The sequence below is a fragment of the Myotis myotis genome, unplaced genomic scaffold (assembly GCF_014108235.1).
Source record: "Myotis myotis isolate mMyoMyo1 unplaced genomic scaffold, mMyoMyo1.p scaffold_m19_p_1, whole genome shotgun sequence".
Classification (NCBI taxonomy): Eukaryota; Metazoa; Chordata; class Mammalia; order Chiroptera; family Vespertilionidae; genus Myotis; species Myotis myotis.
The window spans coordinates 146,963,550-146,980,522 of NW_023416313.1; the positions used below are offsets into that span (position 1 = coordinate 146,963,550).

At 53.3% G+C, this 16,973-nt stretch overlaps 3 protein-coding genes across 8 annotated transcripts; 2 read left to right on the forward strand and 1 right to left on the reverse strand.

Annotated features, from left to right (window-relative positions):
- Positions 1-222: 222 nt before the first annotated feature.
- On the forward strand, positions 223-3,414 carry SDR39U1 (short chain dehydrogenase/reductase family 39U member 1). 2 transcript variants are annotated; one of them, XM_036354355.1, is made up of 6 exons: positions 223-273; positions 581-687; positions 785-867; positions 1,229-1,350; positions 2,261-2,404; positions 2,682-3,414. In XM_036354355.1, exons 1-6 carry the CDS (start codon positions 258-260, stop codon positions 3,092-3,094), a joined length of 885 nt encoding a protein of 294 aa, XP_036210248.1. In that variant the 5' UTR covers positions 223-257; the 3' UTR covers positions 3,095-3,414. The 2 variants fall into 2 exon arrangements, with proteins under 2 accessions (XP_036210248.1, XP_036210256.1); XM_036354363.1 differs by lacking the exons at positions 223-273; positions 581-687; positions 785-867 and adding an exon at positions 874-1,068.
- On the reverse strand, positions 1,111-13,647 carry KHNYN (KH and NYN domain containing). Of its 5 annotated transcripts, XR_004974934.1 has the most exons (9): positions 13,542-13,647; positions 12,549-12,769; positions 10,658-11,769; positions 10,379-10,509; positions 10,198-10,294; positions 6,968-7,075; positions 6,660-6,761; positions 5,778-6,140; positions 1,111-1,606 (listed from the first exon to the last, which is right to left on the reverse strand). XR_004974934.1 is itself a non-coding variant. In XM_036354321.1 (8 exons), the coding sequence occupies exons 2-8, from the start codon at positions 12,747-12,749 to the stop codon at positions 5,888-5,890; spliced, it is 2,004 nt and encodes a 667-aa protein (XP_036210214.1). In that variant the 5' UTR covers positions 12,750-12,769; positions 13,542-13,647; the 3' UTR covers positions 5,518-5,887. The 5 variants fall into 5 exon arrangements, 3 of the variants coding, with proteins under 3 accessions (XP_036210214.1, XP_036210229.1, XP_036210221.1); XM_036354321.1 differs by lacking the exon at positions 1,111-1,606 and having other exon boundaries at positions 5,518-6,140; XM_036354336.1 differs by lacking the exons at positions 1,111-1,606; positions 13,542-13,647 and adding an exon at positions 13,404-13,535 and having other exon boundaries at positions 5,518-6,140.
- A 367-nt stretch (positions 13,648-14,014) lies between these two features.
- On the forward strand, positions 14,015-15,822 carry CBLN3 (cerebellin 3 precursor). Its single transcript, XM_036354376.1, has 3 exons — positions 14,015-14,736; positions 15,035-15,154; positions 15,480-15,822. The coding sequence occupies exons 1-3, from the start codon at positions 14,437-14,439 to the stop codon at positions 15,675-15,677; spliced, it is 618 nt and encodes a 205-aa protein (XP_036210269.1). The 5' UTR covers positions 14,015-14,436; the 3' UTR covers positions 15,678-15,822.
- The last annotated feature ends 1,151 nt before the right edge of the window (positions 15,823-16,973 follow it).

The window sequence follows — 16,973 nt, forward strand, 5'->3', positions numbered from 1 at the left end:
CTCCCCATCCCGCCCACGACTGCCCCACACAACCACACACACTCAGTCCGGGACACGCCCCGCAGTGAACTGCTTGTAGTGCCGCCTTTGCTAGGAATTCTTCCGGGTCACGGGGCAGGGCCACGCCCAGTCTCGATCCCGACCTGCCCACTCCCCAATGGGAGCGCCCCTCCCGAAGGACGCATGCGCGTGTCCTCCCTCCTCCCCTCCCTTCCCAGCTTCTAGATGTTGCGCAGGCGCGTTAGGTCGTGGTTGCTATGCGGGTGCTCGTGGGTGAGGGAGGGCAAAGAGGGAACGTGGGGGGCGGGTTTATGGAAAGAAGATTGAGCCAGAGTTGGGGAGCCAGGTGGACCCGGAGGGAGGGCACTGTCTCGTGCCCCGGCAACCTGGCCTTGGCCTCCTAACCGGAGAAGCCGAATCTCCCTAACCCCTGTGACCTGGGTCACCTGTGTATCGCGGAGACGGGGCCGAGGAAGAGGGGAGGAGGCGGGGGGCAAATGGCCTGGCGCCAGAAGAGGGGGCCACAGGCGGGAACGGAAGGCACCCCCTGGAGAACAAACACCTCGTATTTTCTGATCAGGTGGCGGGACGGGCTTCATTGGGACAGCCCTAAGCCAACTGCTGAAAGCCAGAGGTCACGAAGTGACACTCGTCTCCCGACAGCCCGGCCCGGGTCGGATCACGTGGGTATGTCCGCCCTCGGGAGGCTGGGGCGGGGAGGAGGGGTGGCCCTTTTGGCGGCGCCGGGCGAGGCGGGCACTGTGCGCTCTGCTTTCTCTGACAGGATGAGCTCGCCACGTCGGGGCTGCCCCGCTGCGATGCCGCAGTCAACCTGGCTGGAGAGAACATCCTCAACCCTCTGCGACGGTCAGTCCGCGCTGGGCCCCAAGGCCGGCCCTTCAGAGCAGGACGTGGAGAGGGACGACTCAGACCCCCCGAGATGTGAAGAATGAATGGAGAGGCCGGACCCGGACCGCTCAGCCCGCCCCACTCCCCAAGCCCACCCTCGCTTCTACCCACTCGGCCAGTTGGCTTTAGTCCTCACTTACAACTCAGGATGCCCAAAAGGGATGTGCCTTTTCCCTCTAAAGGAGAGACGGACAATTTCTCTAAGCCACAATGCAGGGTTTTACTTAGAAATGGGCACGGACGAGCCTCAGGGAAAGAGAGGGGAAGGGAGATGTGCATGTATGCATTCAGTGGCTTATTTCCCTCGTTTCTCCTGCAGGTGGAATGAAGCTTTCCAAAAAGAGGTTCTCAGCAGCCGCTTGGAGACCACCGACCTGCTGGCTCGAGCCATCACCAAGGCCCCACAACCCCCCCAAGCCTGGATCCTCGTCACAGGTGTAGGTATGCCCCAAATCACCAACCCCTTACATTAGCCGGGGGAAGAGAGTACACGGTGAGGGGGTAGCTCAGGCCCTTCTAGCCATCCAGGCCGAGAGGTCTTCCTGGGCCCTTGTTCCAGGCACGTTTCTCCGGACCTTTGTGGACTTGTGCTGAGAAACAGGCCCTCAGAAAGAGAGTGGAGCTGTGCTGCTCCCAAGTCCCTTGCTTCTCACAGCACAGATCTTCAGGAACAGCATTTCTGATTCTTGTATTTTGCCTTTGGGACCAAAATAATGGCAAATAGTGTTAACATATACACCAGCCACTGAATGTTTTACACATTTAATCCTCACAAGAACTCTATGAGGTCCGTACTATTATTCCATGTTTATTATTTTTTAATATATTTTTATTGATTTCAGAGAGGGAGAGATAGAAACATCAATGATGAGAATCATTGATCAACTGCCTCCTGCACGCCCCCTACTGGGGATTGAGCCCGCAACCTGGGCGTATGCCCTTGTCCGAAATCGAATCCGGAACCCTTTAGTCCACAGGCCAGCCAACACTCTATCCAATGAGCTAAACTGGCTAGGGCCTATTATTCCATTTTAATAATGCAGATATTCTGCACAGAGAGGTTATGTAATTTGCCTTAAGTCAGACTTAATAAATGGTGGAGCTGAGGTTAAAACTCAGCCTGGCGCCCACGTCTTTATTCTTAACCACTACACTCTAGCAGCCTCTCAGCTTCGCTGTGCAGCTAAAGGTAAGTTCATCCAGGCAGTAACAGGTCAGCTAATGAAGAAGGGGAAAAATATCCACAGCTCTGTCCAATGGGGATATCCAAAGGCCAAGGGGGGATCTTCATGGCAAAGGGCCAGGCAGGACCAAGGACAGCCAGGGCAAACAAGTGCTGTTCTACCGGCAGCTTACTACCAGCCCAGCCTGACTGCTGAGTATGATGAGGACAGTCCAGGAGGGGATTTTGACTTTTTCTCCAACCTCGTAACCAAATGGGAAGCTGCAGCCAGACTTCCTGGAGATTCTACACGCCAGGTGGTGGTACGCTCTGGTGAGAACAAGGGGCCTGCGTGTCAGGCAGGGTTGCAATGTCTTCTCTGGGCTGGGGGAGTTGGGGGATAAGGGGAGCTGAGCTTACTGAGTGAGGATGCCACTGCTTCGGGCCCACTTGCAGATGGGAGGATGGGAAGTCCCAAAGAGAGCCGTACTCTTGGACAACTACAGAGCTAAGCCAGCATGGGAAGAGTGAGAAAGGGGAGATGGGGAGAAACAGTGGGCTGCCTGGAGGCTGAGGGGCCTCCCTGTACCATCCTTCTTGCCTACTCTAGGGGTTGTGCTGGGCCGTGGGGGCGGTGCCATTGGTCACATGCTGTTGCCCTTCCGCCTGGGCCTGGGGGGCCCCATCGGCTCTGGCCAACAGTTCTTCCCCTGGATTCACATTGGGGACCTGGCAGGAATCCTGGCCCATGCCCTTGAAGCAAGCCATGTGCAGGGCGTCCTGAATGGAGTGGCTCCAGCCTCTACCACTACAAATGCTGAGTTTGCACAGGCCTTAGGCACAGCCCTAGGCCGCCCGGCCTTCATCCCTCTCCCTAGCGCTGTTGTGCAAGCTGTCTTTGGACAAGAACGTGCCATCATGCTGCTGGAGGGCCAGAAGGTGATCCCACGGCGGACACTGGCCACTGGCTACCAGTATTCCTTCCCAGAGCTGGGGGCTGCCTTGAAGGAAATCGTAGCCTAAGTGGGGAGGTTCCATCATAGGGCCTAAGGCCTGTCCCTCAATAGAGGGTTCCCAGTGAGAGACTGTGAATAGGTCAGGTACTCCTCTACCTGAGACCTAAAACCTCTTTTTTCTTTCTCATTATTCTGTTGCTGCACTTTAACTGACTGCCCACTGTTTCAAGGTTGCAATTTCATCTAGTTGTGACCTTACCCTCTTCAACTCCTTATAAAAGAGTTTCCAAGTTTGGTTTCCCTATATGTCCCATTCCTGCCCCATTTCTCTTTTGCTGTGTAATGAATGCTCTACAATTTAGGCAATAAAGATAAATTATCTCATTAGCTTTGGCTCATCTCTCTGGCCTAGGTTCTGCTTGAATGTATTTCAAGGAACGTCACCCTAGATGACTCTTTCCTCTATGTGGGGTTTTGAAAGTGACAATGAGCAACATCTTTTTGTTTCCTCCATTGCCAAAAGAGTTAAACTGGGAGCGTGAGATTATGATAAAAGTAGAGACTATAAGATAAGTGACTCATTTCCTGTGGGTTCTGTGGTCATCCTGCTGACTTATTCACATGGTACCATTAGGATGCCAGCGAAGAAATGGGGCCCCAAGTCTAGGACAGCCTTCCATCTGTCACTGAATTAATAAACCAATCACATACTGGTCAAAGTTCATCAAGCTGCAGGAGTAAGCTAGCACCCCTCTAAGAAGCTTAGGACAGGCCTAATATCAGAGTCCCAGGCAGGACAGAAGATACCTTTGGCCTACTGTACACCCACCATCACTGAGAGTGAAAGGGGCAAGGAAATACCAAAAACTACAAACAACCCCGGGGGTGGGGGGTATGGTGGAAATGCCCAATGTTTATTTAGGAACCTCTCCCTTTTTACCTACCCTGATTTCTACATGACCAGTGGTTCCTCAGGCCACCAAGTTGTGCCATATTAATCAATCTCCTTTCTTCCAAGGAGACTTTGAGTCGCTGTCAGCTCCCTGGCTAGCCTTTCTTCTACACACCTGTTCCCAGCCCAAGTCAATAAGGTCTAGTAATATACATCCCCAGCAGGGAGGAGGGGCAAAGACTAGGACCCAGAACCCTCCCCTTCATCAGTCAGCTCTCACTAGAATGAGGAACTGGGTGACAGTCTTAAACTCCCCATGCTGCTCAGGGAACAGAAGCCAGAGCCTGAAAATGATCATGTCCAGGGACTTGCTGCAGGGCCCAGACACAGAACCCTGTGGCACCTGCCCCTCTTCTTTATCTGGTCCTAGGCTCTAGAGTCTAGGAAGTTGGCTGGCCCTCTATTATTCCTGAGGGAATGACCAGCCTCAAAGGCAGAAGTACAGAAGGGTATATTGGGGGCTGCAATAAAAGACTAAACTGTCCACGAGGTAATGTGCTACCTTGAAGGCAGTTTTTTGGCACTAGCGGACTTCAAGCAGATACAGGACAATGACCTGTAGGATTTTGGGTGGAGAGGATGTTCTGATGGGACAGCAGTTGGTCTGATTCTCCCCATTTTAATTCTTCAGTTTTCATTTTCCAGATAATTAGTTCATCTAGTTACAACCTCTATAGCCCTTCCCCACCCCCAACCCCATACATACACACATACACACACACACACACACACACACACACACACACACACAAAGCAGAAGTGGGCCTCGCTTTATGCAACATAAATGTTCTGTAGAGAAAATGCTAGGGTCAGATCACATTAACATTGTCATAGCAGAGCATGGCTTCCATTGATTTGGTGAATGCGCGACACCACAGCAAGTGCATTGAACAGGGGACTTTCTGACACATTCGGTAATCTGTAAACAAACACTTGAATGCAACAGGAGAGCTGCCATTTAGAGGAACCCTGAGAGTATTCTGGTAATGCAAACAGTCACCCCTAACTAACTGTTCTGTAAATGTGGACTTGGGGGTTGCCCAAAGGGACGCAGCCATTATAGGGCACAAAATGAGGGTGCAGTGTTAAAATCTAGGGCGCAGGCCCTGGGAACAGAGGACACTTGGTTCTCTGAAAATGAGGTTTTGGTTTGGAAGCCTGTGCAGCCACAGACAGACACACCTGAGACTTGGTCCATGTCCTTTTCCTCCAAAGAGCCCTGCTCCATGTTCTCATTTCCCCCAACAGGCATTTTTTCATCTGATTTATAGGCAGAAGTAAAGGGCAGGTAGCTCAATCAAGGTCACAGACAGGCACAGCTAAGACCAGAAGCCAAGTCTTCCTCTACTTTCCCCACCAGCTCCCTGCTGCCCACTGTAACCCAGACCCCAGCCTTTCCAGGGCCCCGCATTCCCTTTTCAAGGTTCCCAGGAGTTCTGCCAGGCCTGGGAGCATCCTGTCCTCTGGCTATCTAGAGCAGCAGCCAGGGGTAGGAAAGGCTTGCTTCCTTGCTACCTGTCTTCATTCCCCTCCCACCCACCCCAGCCTCCATCCCCAACTCAGCTTTGAGGAAGAACTGGAGTCCCAATCTCCAGGACCTAGCCTTTCCAGCAGCCTGCACTCCCTACAGAAACCCTGTGCTAAGGCAAGCAAGGTTGAGGAGTTAAGGCTGACCAGAACCCCTTGAGAGCTGGTTGAGGTCCTGACTCAAGAGGAGATCAGGTCTCGTTATGTCCCCAAAGTGCCCCAGGCAAGAGCATTCCCCACTCACGAAGGCTCTTCTCAGTGCTTCCCTTACCCAATGCACCAACTCAGAGTGGGTCTGGGGCAGGGTCTGAGCATCACAGAAGGGACTAAGCTAGGCAAGGCTGGAGCTGATGGGATGGCAGCCACTAGGGCAGGTGAGGCTCAAAAGTTGAGACTGAGCAGGGCCTCAGAGAGCTGGTTGATGTCGCGGCAGTAAGGCTCCCGCTGCAGGATGAAGTCCACCTTGTGATCCTGGCCCCAAAACACCTCCAGCAACTGGCGCCGGAGCCTCTCAGTCTCCCGGGTCTTCCGAATGCCACCACTGCCTTTTTCCTCCTCTTCTCTCCCCTGCTGCTGATGACTGTGTTCTGTGAGGCCCCTGGAAGGATGCTGAGCCTTAGAAGATTCCTGTGCCCTAGGAAGAAGCAGGGGGAATAGAAGAGCTGACGTGCATCCTGGAGAGAAGTTAGAGGCTCAGTGGGCCTCCCAGCTCTCCACTGCTGTTAACTGCCCTGCCTATACCTGGCTCTGAAGTTCCCTAAACCGACCACTGAGCGGCAGTATCAACCCACTTCTGACGGGGAGACAGAAAGTTCCTTTGAAACCAGGAAGGTGAACCTTGCCATTTCTATAAATCTAGCCTAATAAATTAATCACTTACTTAGTGGTCCAGCAGAGGGCGTGCAGAATACAAGTGGCCATAAGTAAAATCAACCATGTTCCAAATTAACTCCAGCAAACTAACTAGAGAAAACAGGAAGCAGGAGCTTCCCTCCCAGCCTGCAGAGTCTGTGTCAGGACTTCCAGGGAAGCAGTTAAAGGCAAATTAAGCTGGTCCACACTGAGGTCACACTTCCTCCAAGTCTCCAGGCCTGCAAGGCCCCTGCAGAAAGGGGGCCAAGGCCAGGCTGCCTACGAGAGTCTGAAGCGTTACCTGACTGGCTTCTTCAGGAACTCATCCAGCATGGGGCCATTTCGCCCCAGTGGGTCATCAGGGACCATGAAGAGGTTTCCCACGAAGGTGAAGGGCAGCAGGCTGGATGGGAACAGAAATGTAATGGTCACAGAGGGACCCCTGCTCACCTCCCAAACAGCTGAGACCAACTCCACCAGAAGCTGTCAGCTATTATCCTTCAAGCCCGTGTCAAGCCCCTTCCCAGAGTCCTCACCCGGTGGCAGAGAAGCACTGGTTTTAGAGAAAGGTCTGAGTCGGAGCCCTTTTCTCAGGGGATGCCCCCTCACCGCTCTCTGATGATTGCCATCCACTTCTCAGACTCCTCCGCCAGGTCCCGGAACTGGTCATTGGAGACAATGATCCCGTCGGTCTCTTCAGCCAGCTTCACCATGAACCTGTCTCAAAAACCACAGCGGCATTCTGGAGTTCTCTAAAGCCTCAACCCCAAAGAGCACTATCAACTCCCATGACCCACCGCTGGTGATGGAGATCTGTCCCCACCACCACCCCCATTTTGACCCAGCCACCAAGGAACCGACTGGATATATAGGTTAGAGAGAAAACAAAGACCAATCCAACGTGGAATCCTAAGAAAGTCCCCTCCACTCACCACAACCCTCTACCCAATACTTTGTGCTTCGTTAATAAGACAGTAAGATCTAGCCCTGGTCCTTTCTTCCACCCACAGTCACAAATCTAACAATCAGTCACAAATCCATCCTGCTTTTCCTCTTAAAAGCCTTCTATTCTGTCCCCTTCCTTTCCAGTCCCACCATTACAACCTTAGCTATTCAGACACTGCAACTGAGATATTGATAAGGGGTCCCCTGACATTTACCACCCGGTGGTCTCTCCTGCCCTTCCCCAAGAGAACATGTTCTTCAGCTACACAAAACTCTTCCATACCTGCCCATTATCTACTGCATAAAGTCCACAAGCCCAGGCCTGGCAGCTAAAGCCCTGTAGAGCCCAGATGCAGCCACTTTTATGGCCTTCTCTCTCCCTGTATTCCCAAAGGTACTCTCAACTTCAGCCCAAATCAATGATTGGATTACGTCTCTTCTTCAAACATCCTCTCTGACTTCTATGTTTCTCAAATTATTCCCTACATTCAGGAAGGTGATCCCAAGCTCACTGATGAACAAAATCACAAGAATAACTTTTTAAAAGAGATGCCTGCCCTAGCCAGTTTGGCTCAAACTGGCCTGCAAACCAAAGGGTCCTAGATTCAATTCCAGTCAAGGGCTTGTACCTTGGTTGCAAGCTCCTCCCCAGCCCTGGTCAGGGCTTGTGCAGGAAGCAACCAATCAGTGTGTTTCTCTCACACTGATGTTTCTGTCTTTCCCTCTCTCTTCTACTCTCCCTAAAATTCATGGAAAAATATCCTCAGGTGAGGATTAACAAAAAATAATAATACATTTTAAAATAATAAATAAAAGGAGTTGCCCGGACCCCACTTGAGTAATCCTAATTCCACAGAACTGGGCAGTGTGGGGAAACTCACAAAGGGGTAGGCTGGGATCTTTTTGAACAGGTTTAGAAAACAAGATCCAGCTCATCCCATATTCTTCTCTATCATCAAAAAATACAAATCTCTCCCTTCTCACAAAACCCCAGCCAGAAGCGGGCTCCCTTTCCTCCAGGTTCCTGAAGTGTTTGATTTATAGTTTCTTTTGGCTCTTCAAAATCATCCCCAGCATTCCCAACTCCTTCTGCAAGCCACACACCTAGCAGTAAGTGGGCAGTCAGTATTTGAAAGACTGTGGAACAGAGGGACTACTAATCAGGATAGGATGTGCCAGATGTCTGATTCTGAGTTTCTGTCTGGGAAACAAATTAAGATGACATTCAATTGTATACAGTGTCATATAATATACAAAAAGGTATTTTCAGGCTATTATCATTATGTAACATGATACCATTATCATGTTACATCACATGTTGTTCAGCAGTATTCACCCAGTTGGCCTAGGCACCACTGTGAAGTCACTATAATTAGGCAAAACTCCAAATTCATGTAGTGCTGTCAGCTTGTCAGGACCTACACAACTGTACAAACACGTGCCTTTAAAATTCACAACAACTGACTTGACCTTCAGTTTCAGTTCTGTGTCAATGCTGGTATGAAAAGAAGGTTCTATATCTTAGATAATCTGTGAAATCTAGACATAAAAAAAGAGTATCAGGAGACAGTGAATTGCCTTTTTGTAGAATACCATTTACTTGACAGGGAGAAAAAGTTCAGTACTTGAAAAGAAAAAATATGTAATCATTATGGTTTGGAAACTAGTTGTTTTTTTCATTTAAAACTGAAAATCCTGGAGAATCAAGAACTATAGCTGCAAACATTTTAATTGGATTAATTAGCTTTTAAAATCTGCCCATTTCCCACACGGTGTATGTACACTGAGGATGAAATGTGTCCTGTGTTTTTCATTTAAACCATCTGGCAGCTTTCAATTCTTATTTTTCCTTTGCCACTTAGTAGGTTTTGCCAGGAGAGTTAACCACTCTTAGCCTCTGCTCCATTTCAGTTCTGTAGAGATAAGACCTTCTGCCACACTTGATTGTGTTCATGAACAGTTCAGGAATATCACTGCATTCTTGCCTAGCACCTTGAGTGAGAAAAGCACATAACTTATCTTCTTTTGACAGTCACAAGGAGCATGAATGAATGGAAGAGGACCCTGACATAAGAGGTTAATTCACTAAGAGACTGGTCCACAGTCAGAGTCAATGAGTAGTACAACTTGGGGCTCCAAGTCAGATCATCCAATTCTAGGTCAAGTGATCTTTCTTTCTTTTTAATATATTTTATTGATTTTTTTACAGAGAGGAAGGGAGAGGGATAGAGAGTTAGAAACATCGATGAGAGAGAAATATCGATCAGCTGCCTCCTGCACACCCCCCACTGGTTTGTGCCCGCAACCAAGGTACATGCCCTTGACCAGAATCAAACCTGGGACCTTTCAGTCCGCAGGCCGACGCTCTATCCACTGAGCCAAACCGGTTACGGCGGTCAAGTGATCTTTCTATGATGCCATGTTTTATTTGTTTTGTTTTATGTTAGTATGCGTGGATTGTGTTTCTTCATTTGACTTGTTATTTTGAACATTTACTCTGGTTTTTCCAGAATGTTGGGGGAATTTCTCTAAGTGTTTGCAAATTTAGGATGTAAGAACATATTTGTCAGCTATTCATGTCATAAGCTTTCACATCTTCCCATTAAACCAGTATTTCCTAGACAGTAGGCACTATATAAATACAAAGTATTGTTTAGTTTGATGAATGAAAAATGAATGATGAATGAGCAAACACAGTTGTCTACCATCTATTTCATCTCACCTGTGGGGCAGGTTTTCCTGCCCAGTCATAGAGACACATGAAGAAATAACTGGCCCTGTACCCAATACCCAGGCTTAGAAACAGTGCAAAGGGTCAGGAGCTTCTGACTCTCCCTTGATCTCCCACTGGGCTCCTTGAATGTCAAGGCTGGGGCCAGGAGAGAAGCAAGTACCTGTCATCATAGGAAGAGATCCTCTTGCCATCCATGACTCGGGAAGGAGTGAGGGAGAGCAGACTGAGGGAGTAGAGCTTTTGCAGGTAGTGACCCTCTAGAAACATAGGAGCACAATGCAGTTATCTTTAAGGTAGAAGCAGGGTCTAGCCCAGGTCACAAAAGACCAGGCCCAACTCACCTTTGACCCTGGCATCCCTATTGAAGCGCCACTGAGGCACAAAGACAGTTATGTCCCGGTGGCCACGGTCCCAGAAATACTGCACAGCAATGGCAATGCCCCGGCTGGAGAAGTTGTGCTGGAGGCCATGCCTGCAGTGGGAAGGGGTCGGCACTCTGGGGCCCCAGACGAGGGCCTAGCAGCCTGGCTGGAGTGCTTGCCCCTCAGCACATTTCCCCCAGGGGAAAGCTGCCCATCTCCTCCCCCTCCCCAGAACCCCCAGTCCCACCTGGTACTCACACCATGGCCACGTTGCTGCCATCAATGACAATATGGCGGAGGTCTGGCTGGCCAGGTACATTGGCAAGGCACAGAGTAAAAGGGTCCTGTAGGGCCTCCTGGAAACGCTGTGTGCCAGTCACCAAGTTGCCCCCCCGGGTGCCTCGTTTCCACGGAGACCCCCGACCTCGAGCCACAACCTGCTGCTTGTCTCCCCTGTCTCCGCGGTCTCCACAATGCCATGGGGGTTCAGGTGCAGGTGGGGGGCTAGGCACTCTGGGAGGTGAGGCTTCCCCGTTGTGGAGCCGCTGGAGGAGAGAGGCTCCCCGGAGCTGAGCTGCCCTCTGACAGCCCTGGGCACCAGGAGGCTCACCCTGGATACAAAACCTTCCTCCTCTTTCCTGGGGCCCCCCGTCCTTCCCCGGGGCCTTCTTCTTCAGGAACCCTTCCTGCCCTACCTCTCCTCCCCCTGACTGTGACCTGTAGGCCACTTCTTTCTCCCAGGCCTCTTCCCCAGGCCGCTCCTTCAATCCCAAATCCATCTCCTTGGGGCCACCCTGCTTCTGTCCCTCCTTCTCTATAGCATGTCTCTCTCCTCTTGACTCTGGCCACCCTATAGGTCCAGTGTCCAGGGACCCCCTGCCTTCATTCAGGGGAGCTCTGACTCCTTGATGCTGAGAACCCAGCAGGCCTGGGCTCCCCCCCTCCCAGGAGAAATGCGCTTGGGGCCCTTGTCCCCTGGATGCCTCCTGTACCAGACTCAGCAGTTCCTCCTGGACAGCCAGGGGCAGCTGCAGCAGGGCCTCTCTGTGGGCATCCCCCTGGGGCTGCAGCAGGGCACAGAAGTCCCTCCGCACTCCAGCACACTGAGAGGCTCCAGGAGGCAGCCCTGGCTGAAAGTCCCAGCTCAGCCGCTCCACCAGCTCCTCCACTCGGCTCTGAGCCATGACGAAGGCCTCCGTGAGGCCACTGACCATCAGCGATCCAGGCGCCCCAGGCACCAGGTGGGCTGATGTGCTCCAGACCAGGCAATCAAGGAAGAAGCCCTGGGCCCCCAGGAAGATGCAGTGCAGTTTGGGTGGATAGTGGATTTCATCCTGCAGCTCTGGGCTACAGAGACCCTTCAGGTACTCCTGGGGAAAGGGGAGAAGAAGGGGAAAAGGAGACTGCTGGAATCCTAAGTGGCCCAGTAGCCACTTCAGGCTCACTGCTCTCCCCTGAGCTCCAGGATGCCTGGGCAGAGCAATGATGCCCCACAGATCCTGACAAAGGTAGGGGTTAAAAGGGGTCAAGAACCTCACTTCCTTTCCTTTCCAGCTGACAGCTATAGCTAGTATTTCCATTTAGAACTTGACTGGCTTTAAGATACAATTATAACTAATTGATTACAAGACTGTCTCTCTATTTATGTGTGTATGTGTGTTGTCTATTTCTATCACAATGATCGCCATTGCTAACTTTACTAAACTCATGCTTTATCTCACTCATGCTAAGCCCAATGAACTGGGTACTGCCATTATTCACATTTTATAGATATAGAAACTGAAACTCAGGTCAGGGGGCTGGTAGGCAGTAGAGCTGTACTGGAACCCAGGCCTGGCCTCCTGCAGTGAATTCCTTGGTGGGGCCTGCTTGCCCAACCGGATTTTCTCTACTGTTCTCCCGAGGAACACACACTGATCTGAATTGAATCACTTGTCTCCAAGCCCTGGCAGAAGTTAGGTCATCATATCAGAAACGAAATCAAAACTCCAAACAAATACAAAGTTGGGGAGTCTCCCACAGCTCAGGGCCACTGAGGTTGCCAGAGAGACAAGCAGCAGTGGAGACCATTCCCGGCCTCCCCTCTCCCCAGCCTCTGCGTGGGGGAGGGAGTGCCTGCTCCCCGAAGGGGTCAGGGCGGAGCGTTCACCTTGGCTCTGCTGACGTTCTCCTTGGGGCCCTCCAGCTGCAGCCAGATGTGAGGGTTCTCGGGACAGTCCTTCCGGAGGACGCTCATCCTCACGCGGAAGATGCGCTCCACGTGGGGCTGCTGCTCCCACACCTTGTCCTCCGCCTCCGCAGACACGGCAAAGCGGTCCGGGGACGCGGAGCCGGCCCCCCAGGTCGGCATGGCTGCGTGGCGGCCCCGACCTGGAAGCAGGAAAGGCCGCTCAGAGCCTCACCGTCCCCTCGGCCCACATCTCGGTCTCCCGGGCTACCTCGGCCACCAACAGGTCGCACCGAGTTACAAACGGAGTAAACAGCCCAGGAGACCTCGGGCCATCTTGGAGTGAGGGGGAGAGTGTCAGGTTAGAACAGCCCGGGCCTTCCCTCCAAAGCGGGCGTCATGCATAAACCGGGCTGTCTCTCTGGGACGGGCGTCTGGCCTTTGTAAAAGAACGACCTTAGCCCCGAGCAGGACCGGGGACCGGGGCGGGGGAGGAGGGGCCCCGCTCCGCCTGGGGCCAGAGGAGTGGGCGGTGGAGAAAGAGTCCCTCTCCTCGGGGACTCTGCCATCCCCGGGCCGAAGACGTCCCCTCACAACGGGTCCTCACCAGGGCTGGCACCGGGCTGTCCTCCGGCGGCCCTCGTCTTCTGTTTGCCAGGTTCCAGCCACTCTCCCCCCCCCCCCCCCCCTGCCGCCCGCGGCCACCCCCTAGATTGCGCCACGCACCCCGCCCGGGCCCGGGGGCCGGGTCGAGCCCCGCCCACAGCCTCCGGCGGCCGCCGACCCCGACCGCGCTCGGCACCGAGGCCTCCGCTCCCGCGGCCCGCGCGCCCCTACCCGCCTCGGCCGCCCGCTGCGTCCGCTCCCGCCGGCGCCTCTAGGTGCCCGCGGCCCCAACTTCCCCCGGGCCCAGCCCCAGCCCCGGGGAGAAAGGCGGGGGGCTCCGATCGGGGCGGGCCTTCCCGGATTTCTCACCCAACTGGGACCTCTCTTCACATCTCGAACTGTTGTGTTGTGGTTTTTTTTGAGTCACTTCCTGGCCGGGGGCGGAGTCAGCCGGGCCCCTCGGGGGACGGGGCCAGCGCCGCGCCCGCCCCCGCCCGCCAGGCCCCGCCCCGCTCCCGGCTCGGCCCCGCCCACTCGCCGCAGTTCCCTGGGGCTCCCCGCAGCCCCCGCTGATCCCTCTGGTTCCTGCTGTTTTCCGTAGTTTCAGGAAAGAGGCACCGCTCATTGAGAGTCAGAGGTGAAGAGAGCTTTAAAGGGACGAAGTCAGGCCCCGCAGGTGAAGCTATTGGAAGGCCAAGGAGGAAAAGACTGGCCGAGTGACACTGTGGCCCAAGTACTTTTCCACCAAAACAATTGTGGGAAAAAGACCAGGGTTTTCCTTCCTAACAATGGCAAAGGTGCCACTGAGAGTGCTGTGAGGGACTTTGAAGAGGGGAGGAATGAGGAGGAGGAGGGACCGGAGGAACCGTCTCTTGCACATATGCACACACACACACACACACACTCACACACGTTCTCTGTCGTCCCAGTTCCAGTCTTCAGTGCTCTCTGGAGAGGCTGCCCTGGGGTTCTGGCTGTAGCCGTCCTGTCTGCTGCTTCCTCTCTCCTCTCCCTCCCAGAGCCCAACTGCTGTCATGTTGTGCCCTGCCAAGGAGGAGGGAACTGCAGTGACAGCAGGAGTGAGAGGCAGGACAGAGTTGTGGGGCACGGAGTGGTATGGAGAGGGAGATGCTGAGACCAGGTGACAGTGAGACACAGAGAGAGGGCTAAGGAATAGGGTGAGGGCTGTTGAGAGTCTGGGGGAAGAGTAGAAACTAAAAGGAGTAGCAAGAAGACAGGACTTGTGGGTCACAGCCACTCAGCCATGCTGGGAGCAAAGCGACTCTGGCTACCAGGTCTTGCCCCCAACCCCTGGTTGCCCTTGGCCCTGATGCTTCTGGCCCTGGGGACCGGATGGGCCCAGGAAGGGTCGGAGCCTGTTCTCCTGGAGGGCGAGTGCCTGGTGGTCTGTGAGCCCGGCAGGGCTGCTGCAGGGGGGCCTGGAGGAGCAGCTCTGGGAGAAGCGCCGCCCGGAAGAGTGGCATTTGCTGCAGTTCGGAGCCACCACCATGAGCCAGCAGGGGAGACGGGCAACGGCACCAATGGGGCCATCTATTTTGACCAGGTAACCCCCTACCTGCAAGGACCTGGAATCAATGCAAGCCCACTCTGCTGCTAAAGAGACAGCCCTGCTGTGGCCAATTGCCCCTCTGCCCCTCTGCCCATCTCCTTTCCCTTCACTCTTGCCCCTACACCTCCTTGCCCTTTCTCACTATTTTTTTTTTTTGAATCTGTGCATTCCTCCTGTGGGCAACTACTTGCAACTCCCTATTTTCCTTATTCACTGCCCTGTCCCTCAACCCAGTGGTTTCCCTGAGCCCCAGGCGTTCCCCCGCCCACTCAGCAGGGTCTGCTTCCCCCAGGTCTTGGTGAATGAGGGCGGTGGCTTTGATCGCGCCTCAGGTTCCTTCGTGGCCCCTGTCCGAGGTGTCTACAGCTTCAGGTTCCACGTGGTGAAGGTGTACAACCGCCAAACCGTCCAGGTGACCTGAACATTGGGCCCTGTCGTTGTCCAAACTCGGGTGGGAGGAGAAATAAGTGGAGCCCAGCTGACTCCTGGGCAGACCCTCCATTGGCCTGTGTCCTGGGGGGCCAGGAGCAAGGGAGGAAAGGGCCTGCCTCCCAGAGAGTGGGGGATCTTCAGAGTGGAACACTGGCTACCCCTCAGCTCTCCCAGGAGATTGCACTGAGCCTCAGATTCCCAGGTTCGAGTGTCCCTCTGGGGCTGGGAGAAGAGGAGTAGCCCTCAGAAAAGTGGGGTCCTAGGACAAGGGCTGGGTAGAGACGCTAACTGGTCTCCCTTCCCAGGTGAGCCTGATGCTGAACACATGGCCTGTCATCTCAGCCTTTGCCAATGACCCTGATGTGACCCGGGAGGCAGCCACCAGCTCTGTGCTACTGCCCCTGGACCCCGGGGACCGGGTGTCTCTGCGCCTTCGTCGGGGGAACCTGCTGGGTGGCTGGAAATATTCAAGCTTCTCTGGCTTCCTCATCTTCCCACTCTGAGGGCTCAAGCCTTTCAAGAATGGGAATCCAGCCCCTGACCTCTGCCCTCTGCCCTCCCCTGCCCCAGAAGCAACATCTTTGGGGCAGGAGAAAGGCTCCCTCTGGCTGCCTGAATTCCACCTTCTTGCATGGGATCTTGTGCCAAACACCCAAGGTGATGAGTAGAGCTATATCTAGGGACGGGCCCCTCTAAACCCCCTTCTCCTTCTCACATGCCCTCACAACCTCTCACTGCATCTCTCTGTCTGCGACCTTAGGATCAGGGCAGGATTTTGCAGGTAAAAAGTCCTGCAATACTTTGCAGATTTTGCTGCTCCTTCCCTCACCCCACCCACAGCCTCTAGCTCAGTGCTACTTGGAAACAGGTGGCACAGGTGAACCTGACAGGCCCCCACAAGGGCCCAGATGGACCAGCCTCATCATACCCTACAGGCTCCTTCCTGTGAGGAGTGCCAGCATCACGGATTTCTGCCAACAGTCAGGAGCTGAGCCAGCACCATATGGACTAGGGCAGGAGGCTCAGCCACCAGTATAATTGTGGGGAGGGCCACTGGGGAGCCCAGAGCCTATGGCTGGTAGGACAGGAATGGGACATGTGACCAGCCTGAACAAGGTACACATTTTTTCATGCACACTGGGGCAGCCAGCAGGCAGCGAACCTGGGTGTTCATCTGTACAGGTCCCAAATGGACTCTGGCCCTCACCTCCCCACCTGAGTCGTGTGTGTGTGTGTGTGTGTGTGTGTGTGTGTGTGTGTGTGTGTGTGTGTGTGTTTGCTCTGGCTGAGAGCAGGTATACAGTGTTTCCTTGGGCAGCTGTTGGTGGGGGTAGAAGGTCACCTGTGGACAAGTATAGATCTCCAGGCATGGAACACATCAATGACCATAGCAATCTTTTAAAAGTGCTCAACCTTTGTAGTCTAAAGTTCAATCACTTCATGTTCTAGCCACCACCTCCTTCCTCCCAGCTCTATCAAATACCTTCACCAAACCTGTTGTGGAATATCCCACAACCTCTCTTCTTTCCCCTGATCTGTGCTATCTTAGCCTCCTTTTAAACTTCCTATTTCCTTGGTTTCAATGATGCATTCCTTCAACCACTCTCCTGCCATTATTATACACTCTCTTACCTGTCTGTCCAATTGGTCCAGCATGGATGACTCTATCAATAAAGTAACTAGAGAATGATAGTTGATGAGACACTATAAGATCACTAAAGATAAAAGATGCCATTACAGTTTGGATTAGAGACTCCAGGATACAAGCAGGTATGTTGTAGAGAAAATAAGTATAAAAC